This window comes from Aythya marila (assembly GCF_965140915.1).
Source record: "Aythya marila genome assembly, chromosome: 1".
NCBI lineage: Eukaryota > Metazoa > Chordata > Aves > Anseriformes > Anatidae > Aythya > Aythya marila.
Genome location: NC_139042.1, coordinates 183036379 through 183054898, shown reverse-complemented (window position 1 = coordinate 183054898; position 18520 = coordinate 183036379). Strand labels below are relative to the sequence as shown.

The 18520-nt window shown below is 44.2% G+C and overlaps 1 protein-coding gene across 1 annotated transcript; it reads right to left on the bottom strand.

Moving 5' to 3' along the window:
• Nucleotides 1-338: 338 nt before the first annotated feature.
• On the bottom strand, nucleotides 339-12705 carry WNT16 (Wnt family member 16). Its single transcript, XM_082751584.1, has 4 exons — nucleotides 12553-12705; nucleotides 12239-12459; nucleotides 10187-10473; nucleotides 339-1847 (listed from the first exon to the last, which is right to left on the bottom strand). Exons 1-4 carry the CDS (start codon nucleotides 12639-12641, stop codon nucleotides 1383-1385), a joined length of 1062 nt encoding a protein of 353 aa, XP_082607710.1. The 5' UTR covers nucleotides 12642-12705; the 3' UTR covers nucleotides 339-1382.
• Nucleotides 12706-18520: the final 5815 nt, after the last annotated feature.

Here is an 18520-nt window from a genome sequence, read left to right as displayed (position 1 = left end):
CAATAGTAAGAAATATCTAATCAGCAAATGTCAAATGCTGTAATCTTATCACATTTGTTTTGGAAACCTTTTACATAACTTGCATAATTTAAATATTTACAAAATATAAACTTTCTTGTCTTATCAAAAATAGGTCTTTGCACATTTAAACAACAGAAATCCTTTCACACAATGTTTTTTTTTTTTTTTTTCTTAAACCAGAAAGTATATCATTGCATAAAAATAAACAACCTTTCACAGATGTAAAATAAAATTAAGCCAACATATGGAAGATGTTATCAATAACAGTAAATATTTTAGTGGTGTGAGCCAATCCTTAAATTACATTGTGCATTGAACTTACCTAGGACATTAATGAAAAGTTCTAGCTCTTATAAGAGAAAGCAATCAATGTTCTTAAAATCTTTCATTTTCTGACAGATTTATTTGGGCTGAATCTTGTATGGTTAACTGAAAATGGTGGTGAACCACCAGCAAGATGGTTGAACGTGGCAGGTTAATACATGCAGTCAGTCCAGCAGTGGGGTGATGACTGGTTTGACTCACAAACTGTGCATTCAGGTGCTGAGGAAATACCCGTGAGAGGCTATATTTCCTTCAGATACCAAGCTGTTTCAGTCCCTCCTCAGACCTGTCCTTTTTGCATTTGAAAGACAGCTTACACAAAAACCTGAGGTTGCTATTTGGCACACCATTCATGTTCACCAACCTGTGCTCTAGCCCCTCTGCTCCGGACACAGCCCATTTCACAGAATCATTCAGGTTGGAAAAGACCTCTAAGATCATTTCAGGCCAAGGGACCATCCTCTCCCATCCCACCAGTGCCCACCTCTGCAGGCACACATTCCTGGGTACCAGATGCTTTGCTGTATATGATGCAAACAGCTTTTTGAACAGTCACAAAAGAAATGCTTCATGGTGATCAGCTGAACATTTTCTGTAACCTGTAGCTGTGGTTTTGGCTCTTTTTTTGTAAGGCCTGCAGAAATGAATTGTCCAGTGGATCTATCTGATGTGTCTTACAAGCCTCTTAGCCCTGCATTCTCCAGCTAACAACCTTGAGTTTTCTCCATGTACCTACCGACCACATTGAGCTTCATGTTGTAGCTATTCAAAACTTAGAAAGATTTTAACTCTAATGTGAAGTTCAGATGTGCCATCAGGAGTCCTTCCTTGATGTTTTTGCTGTCCCTGTGTGCAGGCTGCTCTTCACTCAGTTGCTGAGTACACCAAACATTTGGACTGCCCCTGGTTTGGCAGCGCCCATTCCCCCTGAGGCTGATCCCCTGTAATCCCACATGGTAACAGCAATTGCTGCTTGAGCGGCAGTTCTGTGTACAACACAGTGCAGGGTGATCTGGCTCTGTTTTCCATGCTTAACCTTATTTGCAGGTATGTACGTCAGTCATGGTCTCACACCGCCGGCAGCGCACGTAGCAGCACCAGATGAACTTGCAGTCACACCTTTCCACGTGCCTGACCACGTGGGTGTTGTACCCACGCCCACAGCACAGCAGGTTGCAGCCATCAGGCCCCTCCGATGTGCGGTTGCATTCCCTCCCCTGAGTCCCAGGGATTCCCAGCTTTTGATCTTCTACACAGTAATTGGGCGATTTGTTCACATACAGCAGGTCTTCCTTCTGGATCGGTATTTTTCGCTGGCTTTTCTCTTTCCGGCGTAACTTTTTTTTTAGTCTGTCTGATATCTGTATGCTGTTTTCATACTTATCCTTTAAAAAACGGCCAATCTTCTCAAAGGAGGACATGGTTTTCCAGCACGTCTTCACAGCGCAAGACCCAGAAACACCATGACAGCGGCAGTCCACTGACATCAGCTTTGCTACAGCCTGAAAGCAAATGGAGAACAACATTTGGATGTGGTCTTTCTCTCATTAGGAACATGGGTTAATATCAGTAATCCAGATATCTCTAAGTATTTAATACTACTGCTGCCATTGCAATTGCACTGATTGGGAAGACAGGCCATGGAAAGATACGTTTTATGAATTAGGTTTCCACCTCTGAACCTCCAGTATGAGAAGCCTGATCACAGGTGTCTGAGGCCAGCAGGGACCTCTGGAGGCCATCTGGTCCAAACCCCTGTTCAACCAGGGACACTGGAAGCAGCTTGCTTGATTGTGTCTATGTGGCTTCTGAGGATCTTCAAGGAGGGAGACTCCACAGCCTCTCTGAGCAACCTGTGTCAGTGCTCAAAAGATCGATCTCCAGAAGTGCTCTGCATGTGCACTATGCTGCTTGTCATAACTGAGCAATAGGTAATCAGAATAATTAAAGCTTTTATTTCTGGCCATATTTTCTTTCTGAAGTATCCTAAATACCCAAAACAATGTGTTCTTTTTTCACTCTGTTCACTGAATAATGGGAGTGGAAGCAGGGAAAAGACAGGTAACAGCGCTGTTCCTAAGATGGAAATAATGTACTGTGCTTATCCATGACATCTTCTAAGGGTGCCTTTGGGCTACCACCAAGACCTCTAAACAGTCCCAACACAGTCTGTAGCTGAGGTGACAGGAATGGCTTGAGGTTGCTCAGGAGTGCCTGTGTGACCAGCATGGATCAGCAGTCAAAGCCACTGAGGTGCCCAAGAATAGACTCATGCTGGGAGAGCAGGCAGATGCCCACGTCTCTGAGCTGCAGGGAAAGGCCATGTAAGGTGTCCTTATAGCTCTGCAGTGGTAGATTCAGATCACGTCTGCAGCTGAATCACCTCCATGCTTCTTACAGTCTCCATCCCTGTTCCTTTAATTTAGGTACACTGGTACTGTCATGGGTTTCCAGTGTTTAAATGCCCTTAGGCTACACGACTATGCCCTGATGGATGCAAGCACTGGACTGTACAATGAATGTCCAGCTGACAGTGGGAATCTGCAGCCTGCATTCAGCTTTTGCAACACACAAGAATTTTGGCACAGTTTATATGAAAGCAAATCTCAAAGAACTGGAATCTGTAAACAACCAGTAGTTTCCTTTATCTGGCACTATAATCATAGAATAAGAATATCCTGAGTTGGAAGGGACCCACAAAGGTCATTGGGTCCAGATTCTGGCTCCACAAAGGACCACCCAAAAATCAGACTATATAACATAATGGTTCAGTCAGTCAGCAGACAATCAATATAATACTCCCTTCCGGAATAGCTAATAGTCATAATATAAAATTATACAATTAGATTTGTAACACATTCCACATTCCAGTTAGGAAAAAAAAAAAAAAAAAAAATCACAAGCAAGATATAGCAAAGGAGAAGGTATCGTAATTTTGTTTTGTTTTGTTTTACCTTTCCATTAACTGTAGCCTTTGTGGCCATCCACAGACTCATAAGGGCTGTTGGTTAGTGGTGTGCAGAGTCCATGTTACTGTATGCTGTTTTATTAACTTTCTACCCCACATTTCATTTACAGAATAAAGGCCATTGGGAAATTTAGCAGAAGGAGTGAATTTTAGTTTTTCTTCAAACTTTTCATGCAGCAAAGCCAATGCATATTCAAATTATTCCTCTGTGAAAGAACTGGTATTTCCCACAGAGGGGAGAAAATAAAAAAACTTTTGATGCTATTTATTAAAATTCATCCTAAGCATTTACTTCCTCCACAGCCTCCACGGATTTTAACCATCATCAATCTGCCTTCCTCAAACTGTTTTAGGAAAGAGGAAAAAAAGAAATCTAAAACCCTCCTCTAGTTTTCCTAGAAAAATAAGTTTAATTAGTGCCTGTTCCTGAGTCCCAATCCTGCAGTAAGAACAGAGCCATGCAAGTCTACAGAGGCCTCCTGACCCTCTGCTGTTACCCATGACCAGAAATAAACTCAAGGCTCTGCTGGCTTATTTGTAGCTCAGGCAGCACATCCAAGTTTTGGAGCAAGTCAAGACATGGAACAGATCAAAGAAGCTATTTCTGCTCCACATGTTAAGCCAAGATTATTTATTTTTTATTTTTTTATCAAGGTAAATGTGGTCACTGAAGTTTGGGACGAGTCCAACATGGTTAAGTCCATGGATTTCAGTGGGAATTGAGGCCTCCCAGAGCGTTCTGCCCAAGAGATATTGACACAACCCCATGTAGGTATTTGCATGTAACTCTACAAACATTATTAAAAATACACATGACCAAAGTGTTTGCTTGGAGTCACATCTTTGGTGAATGAATAGGACTTACTTATTGGTAGAGGTTACTATGAAAGCTAAACAAGTGAGGCATTCAAAGAACCATTAGTAAGAAACAGCAGGTGTATACCCTGACCTAAAACAGCCATGAGCTCTTGCAAAGAAATCTGGTGAAGTAATGCACCGATGCAGGAGATATTTCCAGGTGCTGTGGACTGTTTTTGAGACTGGAGACTTTTCCCTATCCTGTGAAAAGGAAGACCAGTGCAACAAGCAGATCCTCACCCCAAAGCACACACATACTCTTTCAGTGGCAAATCAACTAGCAGCAATTTTTGCAGATACTTATCTCCTCTCCTTCACAGGCTAGTTTCTGTTTAAGAGACAGACCTGACTTTGTGCTCATATCTTCAGAATCTATCAATAAGGAAATCACTGGGTAGTCAGAATATGCATCATTAAGGCATAACAGTGACTGAGGCAGATGGGAATTTGACATCCAAAGACAGAAAACCTTTGTTAGAATACATATAACCTAAAAAGTATCAAGGAAAAGAGAAACACAATATTGAAACACAAATATTACATATAATTTACAAACAGAAGGGATTTAATAGTATTTTCAATTTTATAATGATTATTTATTTCTATCATGGCAAGTTATTAAAGACTCAAAGTAACTTGAAACCATGTTGTGCTATGAGTCTTACAGAGATTCAGATACAACCCTTGCCTTCTCTGTGGTATGACAAGGTGTTAAATAGGGAAGAAACAACAGGGGAAAAACACACAGTTTGGTTTGTGGCAAAAAAAAAAAAAAAGAAAAAGAAAAAAAATAGTACTTTCAGGTCTCATAGAATAAGGCACAGTAAAACCTGGATGAGGCAGAATGATCCAGAAATTGTCTGGGGAAGCACTGGACATGTCTGCTAGGTACTATGAGTGAGTTACTTCCATGTGGGCAAGTAGCCCAGCAGGTGACACTCAGAAGTCTTTTTCTGAGGATAAAATAATGAAAGCTAAAAGGAAGTAGTTTCTAAACAGGAGTGGAAAATGATGTTGGAATGTCAGGTTAATGTCAAAATATAAAAATACAGCATATAGTAGCAGTGTATGGAAGATTGGACCAGTGCAAGTACTACAAATGTGGTTGCATTGTAGAGTCACTGGGAGCATCCACAGTAGTTGGAAACATCTGCATTCCTGTTTTGTGTGTCTCTGGCTCCTTGCAAGTTTTGATGCAATCCACTTTAAAACAATTGATGGTGTCATCACAGATGTGCATGACCCCAGGCTATTGCTTCCCAGCTGCAAGGATAAGCAAATTTTCTAGTTGGACATATGTGGGTCATCTCCGCTGACAGCACTGGGAGCTGACATCTTGCTTTGGCTGATCACAGAAGAGAGCCCTGGATCTCAGTCTGTCCCATGAACTGTAATAAACAAACTCCCAAGTTGAACATCTGGCAAAATTTAGGGACCAGCAATCTTCTCTTGCTGTGTTCTTGGAAACAAACCTAGGACAGTGCCTACAGAGCCAGTGCAGCCTTCTGCTAGGAAGTGGTTGCAACACACACTGGTGCCTCAGTGGTGCACAGAGACACTGGGAGCATGACTTCTAAACTGGCTCCCCAATAAGTGCTTGGTTCCACACCTTTAGATTCACATGGTGAATCTTTTCAGTTATTCATGAGATACTGTGACAGGAGTTTCCCTAAACAGCAAAACTTCATAGAGAAGTTAGGAGGAACATTGCTAATCACACACAGTGGATAGATGTGTCTGTCAGTGCGGGCTGGGACAGTTTTCCAGTTTTCTTAGGATGGTCATGAAAATAAAATGACTTTTGGTTGTGATAATGGTCAGTGTTGAACTGAGACAGGTCTACAAGTATCAGGTTCAGCCATGAGCCCACCAGCAGTGGTTCCTCTTGCCTTGGTTGCCGCTCACTGTCCCTGGCTGTGATGATGCTGGCACAAGAGTGTATGGTTAAGTGATGAACTGGACACAGTGGTCAGCATTGACCTGTGTTAAAAATTAATCTGAAAGAAAGATCATTTTTAACAGACTTCCTTTCACTGTTCTGATATAATTAACAGGGGGAGCAGCGTGGGGTGGGAAGGTGCGGCTACAACAGGCGTATGGGAAGAAAACACAGATTTGTCTTCAGCTCGGGACCGTGTTAGTGGAATAGTAGTCTGTATACCCCTTAATGCCAATCCCCACTGAATAACTCCAAATGAAGCTCTCTGTTTGCAGGCACTGTTCTCAGCTGTGAGACAGGAGCTGCCACTACTTGTTTTGCAGTTAAAGCCTACACTTGCCATCACATAGACTAATTGAAGCCACTGGTAGAAGAGAGCAGGAACTTCATGAAGATGAGCACATGTCCTAATGGAGGTACAACACTTAAGAACAGTTGCAGGCTGTTAGTGGGTCTGGTGCCAACCCACAAGTACCTATAAAACTAAACCTTCTGGTGAGCCAATCTTTTGCATGTGGGAATACAAGTGCTGAAGATCAAATACATTTCCACTGGTGTGTAGCTGAACAGAAACTCTTCCGTGAGTGGAAGGATACTACTAGAATAATACTCAACCCCTAGTGCCTGACTCACCTGTCCTTTTATATAAGATGGCTCACATATCCACATCTAAGTACCCTGAGTATTACGATGCCAAAAGATGATGACCATTCATCTCCTGGCAGAATAAGGAATGCAATCTGGATCTTCTGAGCTTCAGGTTAGTACCAGAAGCAGTGCACAACTCAGTCAAAGCATCGGTACTCATTTAGAATTGGTTTACCTTAGAGTTAACTGTGAGATGTAGAAGTATAAAATAGCATTTAGTATGAAAATAGGGAAAGAACAAGAGAATTCTCTTCATACCAGTTCCATGAGTTACTCCAAACAAATACGGAAGTATCGTCCCTGGAAGACTGCTCTTGCAAGACACAGAACCAGGAACATGATAGTATTTATTACAGAAGGTCATAAAGTACCAAAATATATTGCAAAACATCCTTCCTGTAAGCCCCAAAACATGAAGGTCAACATTTTCCAACATCACATAGTCAAGGATTTTGAAACTACAAAAATCAAGAGTTCTGCTAAACTTTACTTCTGTGATATCGCTGTCGGAAATCCCAAGCACCAGCAATAAACATTCTCTTTCACTCTGTAAGATGGTCAAAATATTTGCGTTATCCTACAGTTTGCTATTAAGTTACAAAATACTCATGCACAGAAGCTGACTAAATACTCTGCATATTTTCATCCAAGATAATGAACAGTAAATACACCATTGCTAGAAAATGACTGGAGCTAAGATCCTTCAGACTTGCAGTGGGTGTTTTTAAAAATAAAAAATAAAAAAAAAAAATAATAAGGAAAGTGTAATGGAAAAGGAATGAGAATATGCATCGTATGCACCAACTGAGCCCAAAACAGTGTACTCTGAGAGCTTTGTTGCAGAGCTCAGTATTGTGAAAAGCCTGAAATCCTACAGGGTCCTCTGGGCCTGAAGGACACTGTCAGGCTACAGTGGATGAAACCAGGGAGCTGATCCAACTTTAAAGTTATCAATCCCAAAAGAGAAGTTTCTCTTAGGCTAGGGGGATGGAAGTGTCCTGTTTATTAAAGACGAACAGTTCCTTGGTAGGGTCCACAGAGCATGATCTCGGGCAGTGGGGCGGGCACACCTGCGGGAGTCAGCTGTAGCCCAGCCCGTGCAGGAATGAGTCCTGAGCACAAGATGGTGCAGGAGAACAGAAGCAAATGTTGTCACTGAAGGCAAGATGACAGCAAATTGCTGCTGCTAACCTAAAACTAGAGGCAGAAGAGACAACAGGGTTCAAAAAGACCTGTGTCACTGCCACCTAAACTCAGAAAAAACATCTCTTTTTCTCTGAAGATGCTTCACACTGCTTCCCCACATCTCCACTGTCACACTGATCTAAGAAAATGGCACAGTCTCATAGTTTAGTTTGACTTATTTCCAGGAATTCAGTGTTTTTCATCAGTCTCTGGATTGAGTGATACGAATGAAGTCTCAGTGCATATGAAATGCAGATTGGCAGGACTGGGCTGAAATGTCATTGTGACTTGTCATCCACTTCCTAATGATAAAAATGACTATTAAAATAAAAATGCATCGTATATTAAAAAAAAACATGAACTTGAAGAGAGATTATTTTATGGACATTATTCTCTCCTCTCTTAGCTACCTCTTCTCTACAAATGTGATTAAAAACTCTGCTCTTTCCATAAGGAAATAACCACATAATCTCTTGTTCCTATTATTAACGTCCCCTACTACACAATACCAACCACTGTTCCTTAGAGACGATTTAGCTGACAGGCATCTAATTAAACCCAAAGTAACTGTTCTCAGCATATACTCAGTTTTAAAGTTTATTTCATAGAGTCACAGAATGGCTTGGGTTGGAAGGGACCTTAAAGATCACCCAGTTCCAATCCCCCTGCCATGGGCAGGGACACATCCCACCAGACCAGGTTGCTCAAAGCCCCATCCAGCCTGGCCTTGAGCACCTCCAGGGATGGGGCATCCACAGCTTCTCTGGGCAGCCAGTGCCAATGCCTCACCACCCTCTGAGTAAATAATTTCTTCCTAAAATCTAATCCAAACCTACCCTCTTTTAGTTTAAGGCCATTCCCCCTTGCCCTATCACTACACCCCCTGACAAAGAGTCCCTCCCCAGCTTTCCTGCAGGACCCCTTTAGGCACTGGAAGGCCGCTGTAAGATCTCCCTGAAGCCTTCTCTTCTCCAGGCTGAACAACCCCAGCTCCATCAGCCTGTCTTCATAGAAGGCCTTCAGGTCTGAGAAGGGCTGGTCTCTTAATGATCTTGTTTTCCCATTAATATAAATAAATTAAATAATATATATTACCTCATAAAATGTAAAAGCAGATTTACTTTAAAACAGGTTGCAATGGTATCTAAGGCTCTCCCTTGGATATGGTGGCTTACTGTGGCTATTCCCAGATTATGGTTGATAGATGTTTTCAGTAAAAACCACCCATGCTTTTTTTTCTTAAATGACATTTACATAGGAGTCCAGCAAGTATGATCAAGATGTGTGCCCAAAAACAGACAGTCACCATTTCTTGCTTTTAGTTATATCTCTGTCACCAAGCTGAACACTTTTAAAGAACTGCAGGGCCAGAGAGAACCATGAAACAAGTACAATGTTAAAAACTCCAAGGTAAAGCAGAGAAACTAATTTTAGAGGAAGAACCAGAACCCCAGTCTCTGCCATTGCAGATGTAAGCCTCAGCCACCAGATTATGGACTCACATCCCCTATGTTTTCTCTCTCTGCCCCATTTATTCCTCTGCAGACCAGCACAGAAGGACCCAGCATCACACACACATGCCCAATGTTTGATGGCAGGAGTGTTCCCTCTGTAGCTGAGGCTTTGAAGTCTCTTGGGCAGAAGAAAAGCTGTCTGAAGCCTGCCTCCTCTCACTTCTATGACGAGTGCCCTAACCAGTGGGCTACTTTAACCTGGGAGTGTCATTTCCATCCCATCTTTTAAAAGAAAAGGTTAAATCTTGATTTCCTCTTTGAATGATTCTAGACTTCTATTCTCAGATGAGGACCCAAACTGTGGATCCCAACTGGGTGCTGATGCCTGGTGTCCAATGTGTCTGCTCATTCACCATTAGGGAGAATTAAAAATGCAGGTTGTGATTATGACAGGATATTATAGAGAATAAGGAGAAAAAATATTCAATTATTATTATGAGAAGAAGACTCACTAAAGTTTGCTATGGAATATCAACCACCTATTTGCAATTACCCTGATCAGCACACTGGATCTAACTCAGACTTTGTGGATTTTATTTTAGCCTGTGGAGTTTAGTTACTCAGTCAAAACCACCTTTGATTCTGGGTTCTTATGTGTCTGCTTTGGAGGTGTCAATGTGGTTCTTGCCACTTGTGCCTGTGGTCAACGACTGGCCGTGTTCGGCCAATGCTATTTTATGACCAATACCAAGCAAGTGATGGCTCCCATGCCCGCGTGGCGACACGTACCTGCCTCCCAGCCTCGTTGTTGTGCCGGTTCATTGCCGCCAGCCCGCTCCCACTCTTGCCCGTTATGTTCCTCATGGGCACATCCAGGAACCTCCTGCTGAATGACATCCCGTAGTGGATGTCATCTGAGCAGCCGCCCCAATGCCAGCCCTCGCTGGCTGAGCCGCCGCTCTGCAGGCTGGTGTCGCAGGAGCACTCGGTCACGTTGCCCGCGCTGCAGGACCGTGTCACGGCGTGCACCAGGCCCGCCGCCGTCACCGCATGTATGAACGCCGTCTCCTTCGTGCCTGCAAAGCAACACAGGGACATGTTGCCTCACAGCCGCCTCAGATCACCTTCCTGGCCAAGTTGGAGAAATGGATTTTACTAGCCAGAGTATTATTAAAAGGGAAAGGTTATGAGTTTAAAGTCGTCACGGCTTGGTCTGCATTGTTAACTTGTTTAAAGCTGTAGATATTCACATCTGAAAAAAGACTTCAGGGACTATTCATGTGACCATGCTATTAATTTTGCTGTTTCTGGCTGCCAGTACTATGCAATTTCTGGTAACTGCTTTCTAAATCTGGTTGGGAACTTTATTTGACACAGAAACTTTTGAGCCAATTAAATTTTAATCAAATCAAATCAAAACAAAACAAACAAAAACCCACCCAAACCTTCACTCCCACTCTGCTTTTGACTGCTCATATTAATTTGATGAAGAAATTAGTTCAGATCTTGAAGGAGGATCTTGAAGCCACCATGATCCTGGGGTACTTTGGTACAGGGCCAAAATGTATTTCATGTTAAATTTAGTAAATGTTGAGGTTGTAGTAATTCACAATGTTGCAAACAGCCCCCAGATTCTTAAACCAGGCAGAAATCAGGATGGCACAAGAATATTTTGGCCATGTGCTTTGCCTACGATAATCTGGACATGACAAAGTTTACAGTATAAAAACCTTCATCTGTTCCTGTTAAATCCCAAAGAATCATGGGTGTACCTATCTGGGCCTCAAGCCTCTCTGCAACTTCTGGCATAGTGTGGCAAAGAGCACAACTCACTTTCTAAGCAAACCTAAAATCAATGCCTCTGCATTAACTGCAGCTAAAATTTCACCATTGTAAAAACAACCTGGTATTTCCAGTCTCCAAAGCTCCTGCTCACTGACAAGAAAGTTCTTGTTCTTTTCTCCTGTTCGTGTCAGTCTGTGCTACTGGTACCATCATAAAATCTTCCCAGGATACTCCAGTGAGGCTTTGTGGCATAGCAGTGTCACTTAGCTGTGGGTCTTCAGGAACAATTCTTCCCAATGGCTGGGATTAACGCAGTGTGTACGGCTACATATAGGAGAGTAAAAATCTTTGAATTTTTTTTTTTTTTCCCTTTTTTGGAACATGCATCACTTTTTATAGCTTATTTTATGTTTATATGATTTTTTTTCCCCACTGCTGTAATATAAAGTGGAGATGGCAAAAATAAATAAATAAATAAATAAAGGGGCACTGCAATATTTGATGAAGCTATGCTGAAATCAGCGAGCAGAGCGCTCAAAAGTAACTTGAAGTCCACAGCCTCTGATCCTACCACTCGATATGAACAGAACATCCCCGTTTCTGCATGAATTTCAGTATTTTCCTTATCAGCTCATGCAATGAAAGCAGCTTCAGGCTCGTGGTGTCGAGCAGTGCCGTCTAGCAGAGTGTACATGGTGGGATTTAAGGTAACTCCTGGTACGTCTGGTGCCACCAGCAGATTTTTACCTGCAACCGAGGGACCTTTTCAAAATGCCGTGCGTGTGTGTGTCACTGCCATTTAGCAACCGTGACACACACAAGGGCACAACCCCAGCCGCCAGTCCAAGAAGAACGGCGTTTCAACACAGCTAGGTAGATTTACCCAAAGGCACCGTCAACCCCGGGGAGCCATGGGCAAAAACCCATCGCGACAGGTCGCGACACCTTGGGATGGACAACAGCAGATAGAGTCCCGCGTGGGTGTCTCCGGGATGGGTCGGGGTCGCCTTGCGGGATGCAAGGGGGACACATGGGGGGGAGACGGGGGCCACTCACCGCTGCTGAGCTGCTGCCCGAAGGCTGCGGGCGGGGGGCGGCAGTCCCAGCGCTCGTGTCGGAACTGGCTGCGGCACTCGCGGAGGCCGAGGCTCGCTCCCTCCCGGATGGCTGGCACCAGCTCCGGCTTCTCCCTGCACAGCTCCTGCTGCCGAGGGCTCAGCGGCGGGCTGGGGCACCCCATTTTCTCCGGACCGCCGGAGGCGGCGATGCCCAGCCACCTGCGGGATCAACCCCACAAACACCCCGGTTAGCCACGAGGGCCCCGCGGACACGCGTGGCCGCGGGGCCCCCTCTCGAGCCCCGCTACTCACGTCCAGGTGCCGCCGGCGGCGCCGGAGCAGAGGGTGAGCAGCAGCGCCGCCCGGAGCAGGCACCGTCCGAGGGGGGCAACGCGCCCCATGGCCGGAGCATCGAGCCAGCCCTTCTCCGCCCCTCTCCGCCCCTCTCCTCTCCGCTCCGGGCTGCAGGGACCGAGGGGACGGCGGCGAGTGGCAGCCCCCTACTCGGCTCTGCCCCCCGCGGGGGGAGCCCCGGCCGTCGGAGGGCGCTCCCGCGATGGACGGGCGGTGGGCTGGGGAAGCATGGGCAGAGCTTTATTCCCGGCAAGGTGAGAAAGTTGCCTTTGGTGGCTTCTTTCCCCCCGCCCGGCCCCGGCTCGGCCTCCCCCGGCCGCGCATTGGCCGCCTGGGGGGGCCGGGGCGGGTCGGGGCGGGCCGGGAGAGCTGGGGCTGCGCTGCGCTCCGCAAACGCCCCGCAAGTGCTCCGCACTGGGGTCAGGCCGTGGGGTGCTGCCCGGAGCCCCTCGGAGGCTGCCCGGAGCCCCCCGACGGCGATGCTTCTTACTCCGGGGTCCGAAGCTTCTGCCAGGGCTGCCGGCGGGGGTCCAGGCGCGGCAGAGGAAGCTTGGTATCTGCATGGATGTCACCCCCAGAAAGCAGAGGGGGCACAGATTCCTGATGCTCATAGACCGTAACTTTTCCCACAAGTTTTATTTATGTTGCCTGATGCTTCAGCAGCATTAGCTAGCTAGACCTAGATCCAGCATCGCTATTCATTAGAGCAGTATGAGTCCACTCCTCTTAGCTTCAGTGCGAGTCCTATCAACTCCTAATTCAATAATTGCTACTTGCTGGCGTAGACTGTCACGTTAAAAGCCACTGAGGCTCGCTGGCATTCTGGCCTTTCAAGCCCTCTTTGATCACGGTGTATTGCTGCTTCCCTCTGAGTGAAACACCTGCACTGCAAACAAACCGAGTGAAATTGGCAGCTCTATACAGGCTTGGATTTGACACAAGTTGTAAATTAGTAGAATAGCTCTTGTTGACTGACAAGAGCTCTAAGTGAAAAGCAGAATCAATCATCTCGACTGGCAGATGTGTATGATTTTAGGAGTACAACACGTAGAGAAATAATCACACAAATGTGTTCCCCCTGTCTTTTTCCCCATGGATGTGCTGACATATTTTAAGAGTGTTGGCTGAGGTACATTCAGATCTATAAAACCTCATCTCCGTCCTACTTTGGGTTCAATTGCCTGCTCTTAAAGAGTCTCCAAAGCATCGCCAGCTCCGGGCATGTTCCATATGACCCCATGAGCTATTTAAACCTTCCGATGCAGCTTGTTTCTCTGTTCTGAGTTTCAGTCTGGAGAACATCTGCTTGTGGTTGCACAGAAACTCATCCCAGAGTGAGGGAGAGGGATGGAGGACCATGCTGCAACACAGGGACCAGCTATGAAACAGGCCCGAACCAGCCAAAATTGTGTGGGTTGTGTCAGAGAATTATCTAATTATTCCAGGACACATGGTTCATTTTATCCTTGCTGCTTCCTGGCTCCACCTACTCAAGTTAATTCAAAGCCCTGATCTAACAGCAGTGTATTTCTTATTGCCTTCTTGATCTACTTTGTGCATTTATCATCGATTCTGATTTTTTTTTCTTGCCAGTTCTTTTAACTGGGCTCTCTTCTGTATTTCTCTTTTTTTAATTAGTCTAAAGCCTTTGATCCTAAATTCCTATATGTGAGTTTTTGTCTAGAAGCTGCAGAATCTTATATTCTAATAACAATTTAAATAAGATTTAAATTAGAAAAATATTGATTTCAAAAATTCCAATCCTATTTGGGTCATATTTTATATATGATATCATAAATAAATTCTCTGTTGGGATCCCATATGCTGGTATCTGGTTTTGTCTATATTTCTTGCCGCAATACCCAGAAGTAGTTAAGAAAACCTTTTGATCATACACTGGTGTAAAGCGACACAGTTGCAAACTGTATGCTAAAGAATACAAATTGTGAGTCACCTCTTGACATCATCCAGTTCAACCTCTCTCTTGGATGCTGGCAGCAAACCACGTTTTTCCACAAACATCTGATTTAAAGAAGTTTGGATTACTCTGTGTGTTTGCCCTAATCCCCCACCTGCCTCTCTTGCCATGATTCCCTTTCAAGCAATCCACCATTGCACACAGCCCCTGCATCTCCTCTCTGGCTGTTGCAGCCTGGCCTCCCAGCAGGGCCCCCAGCCTCTTCCCTCCTACTGCCCCCATCTCCCTCTCTGCCATTTGCATCACGTCTCTCCTTTGTTCCCTCCAACAAAACCCTCTTCTCTGGCCAGGAGCAGCACACATGGCAGTGCTGGTGCTTCAGAGCCCTCTGTTCTGGAAGACCATTCCTTCCGTCACAGGCAGCAATGTGTTTGGTACAGACACAACGAGCCAGAGTCCAACACAAGGTCAATTGCCAAGCCTGGGTGATCAAAATTTGCTACAAATCAGGGAAGATAAATTTGATTTGCTGCTTATCTTGTATTTATTGTCCAAGGTGGGACTCTTTGCCTATTCATAAAAAAACACCTATATTTTCCCATTTTAAAGAGAAGACAATAAACTACTGTTAAAAGGAAAAAAAAAAAAAAAGAGAGAGATAGAAGGAAATATGTCTCATATGACTGGACATTTACTAATCTACTTCTTAATTATGATGAATGTGTTCTTGACAGAGTCAATTACAGATAAGCTTTTTTTTTTTTTTTTTTTTTTTTTTCTTGATTCATTGCTAGATAAAGAAGAATAGTCTGTTGTGCAGACTTTGTGTGAATAAGCAGATCACTCTAAGGCAATGTGCTTGGAAGATGGACCAAATATCTCTTTAAAGGCTAGTGGCCAGTGTTGTCATCATAATCAAGGCCTGCTGGCCTGTTTACTGGACACAAATACCTCCAAAGGTAAACATTTTTGGTTCAAATTATTTTCCTTCTCCTGGAAATACTGACACCCAGCACAGGCTTCAAAATTTGAGTGCAATATAGCATACAGCATTATCCCACCTATACGTACGGATCCTATCGACCAGTGGGGGTCTTATCCTCTTATCTTAATGAAATGAGAACAAAGAAGCCCATCTTCCAAACAGAAAAATCTCCCATAACCACTAAATCAGATCATTCCTTCAGCAGTAAAATTTATTGTGTCTGGTGGTACAAATTACGCCTCTAATTCATCAAGCATGCTTTCAGTCCATCTCAGTACTTGGCTGCACAATGACATCCATCAGCGCTGGGAGCCAGGAAGGTGCTGAGCCTGTGCACAGAAGAAGCTGGCACCATTTCAGCATGGGGTGCTGTCATCATGGTGTGTGTATGTTGGCTGCAGCAAGCTCCTCTGAGAGAAGCTCCCAGGCTGCTTCCAGGTATCTTGTACCAGCAGAGCATTGAAGCTGGTGTAAAGGTCATGGGTGCTAGACAACTGAAGGTTGGAAGGGACCCACAGGGACCACTGAGTTACTAGTTGTGACCTGCCATGCATTTGCTTACCAGTGCGGGCAATACCCCAATGGTGCCTCAGGTCCCATCTCCCAGCTCTGCACACTGCCAGGATCAGGGACGTTGATATAACAGCATTTACAGAACCTGGAGACCAGGCCCACCCCAGCCTGCCTGTGACTTCTGCTCTGCCTCCAGCCCTTCCTCCTCGGGTGGCAGGAGAAAGCAGAAATATGCAGGAAGACACAAGATGTCAGGGTTCTTGCGCTCCTGGTGCAGTGTGCCCTTACACCATAGCATCTCTCTGTGAGGTGATGTCTCAGCAGACAAGTCTTAGGCCTTCCATAAGGCCCAGCTGGCAGTAGAAGGGCAAGTTAAAGAGGAAAAGGGGTGTCCCTTCTCCCATACAACCCCCCCAGATCCCACCTGCTTCTTGCCCAGAGGGTTGATATTAATGCTGTTCTCACTGTTTTATTTATTTATTTATTCATTTATTTATTAGTATGTGTAGCCTGAAAGTGTTCAAGTCCATGGCTAATGCAGACCTGGTGTGCAGAGCTCATAAATGACTGGGACAACAATTAAAATGCATCCACTGCGTGGTGCCAGATAGAGACCTCATAAATACATGTAATGATTTCAAAGCCACCCCTTAATATCACCTCTGTAATAGCTGCACAACACAGTGTGCAAAACCATGTTTTCTATTTGATTGGACAGGAAAAAACAAACAAACAAAAACAAAACAAAACAAAACAAACAAACAAAAACAAAACAAAACAAACAAACAAAAAGACACGAGAAGCAGGGCTGGGAAGGCCAGGAAAGTGCAGACCTCTCACAGTCCTTTCCATTCCCTATTAGAGATCCAGAAAAAAGTTAAAGCCTCCGATAAAGTTTCCTGGAGCCAGTAACTTGGATGACAGTTGCTACAGCAGTTGCAGAGCAGATCTCCTGGCAATCTGCTTCTACCAGTGATGTGCTGCCAGAGAGCAGGGGTTGGGGAAGAGGAGGCTCAGTCTGGCTTTGACGTCTGCTGCTCCCCGTGGTTAAAGTCTGCAGACTGCACTTACCAATACCCACACCAGCTCTTCAGATCTGCTCACATGTTGGGGGATCCTGGAAGCAGATCCAGGTTTCTTCTGCAGTGCTGCTGACAAATTCTGTTCTCCGACATGGACAGTGTAAATGTTGGTATTATCTAGAGTTACTCCAGAGAGAATTTTTTTTGGCATAAAAATATCAATTAAAATGTGCCACAAGAATGCTGATAAGGCTTCAAAGCATAACTAAGAGGGGTGTGAAGGATGTGGAAAAGAAATACAGGTTTTAATAAAGACTTCACACACATCCCACTTACTACTGAAAATTAAAATTAGTCATAAAATTGCAGTTGGTAACAGCGCACCTTTATGCCCTCCATAAGTTTATCTGGCTGTTTCAAGGAGGATGAGACGTGTCCTAGAAGGTGTGAGTATTAAGAAAAACGAAACTGCTGCTAGAAACTTTGCTTAATGCTTTCATCGTACTTAGAACAGTGATATTTAAAATTTTTCATTATTTATTTATGTATTTTACACAATGTTTGTGAGATCAGAGGAAGGGGGTGCTTTTGGTAGTGTTGCAGATCTTCTAGGAGGCAACGATGTATTTTGGTGAAAAAATTACCCCAAGTGAAAAAGAATGCAAGTGAAGAAGTATCTCAAGGACCTGAGTGACATCAGTGGGGAAAAGAAGTCCTCTGTATGTAGTTTCTAAATCAGCGTCAGCCTCCCCTGAGGGTGTAATACAACTGTTTTGTTGCTGTCTGTGAAAGTGTGCTTTATACATACATGTAGGTTGCTGAGATAAGCAGGTTAATATACCATGTACATGTATGTGTGCTCGTGTGTATGTGTGATGCTGTATTTTAGGTACAGAGTGGATAAAGGAGCTGCTCCCCATGGAGCAATGCTGGAGCAATGCTGTCCAGAACCCAGTCCATATTCCTGTTCCAATTGCTAATTTGTGTTAACATTTTCTACACAACACTAATTTTATAACAATAACTTTGTTGTGTTTCATAACAGTGACAGGAGTGGCATGCACAGAACTATTGCCATCCTGTGATGAGAGAACTGATATTCAGAGAGAGATTTAACTTGCAGGTGTCAGATGGTACACCATCATCAAAAACACAATTAGGACCTCTATTTTTCTTTGCTAATTCCATGTCTGTTGAGTTACTTACCTTTTGAATAAGGATAATGATTGAATCAGAAGAATCTACTCTGCATCCCTTATGGTACAAACCAGACACTCAATTAATTATACTTTCATTCACCTAGGTAGTGATATGCACCTGATCTGTGAAGTGTTTGGTCCAGTCATCAGCCTCCTTGAGCCTTAGGTGTGAATTTAACAATGAGCTCAATTTCTAAAGGAGGAAACGTAGGAAGCAGCAGGAGAGAATGATGTGCTGACAACTACAGGAATGGTTGTGATCACTTGCTACCTGTAACATGGTGGTGAT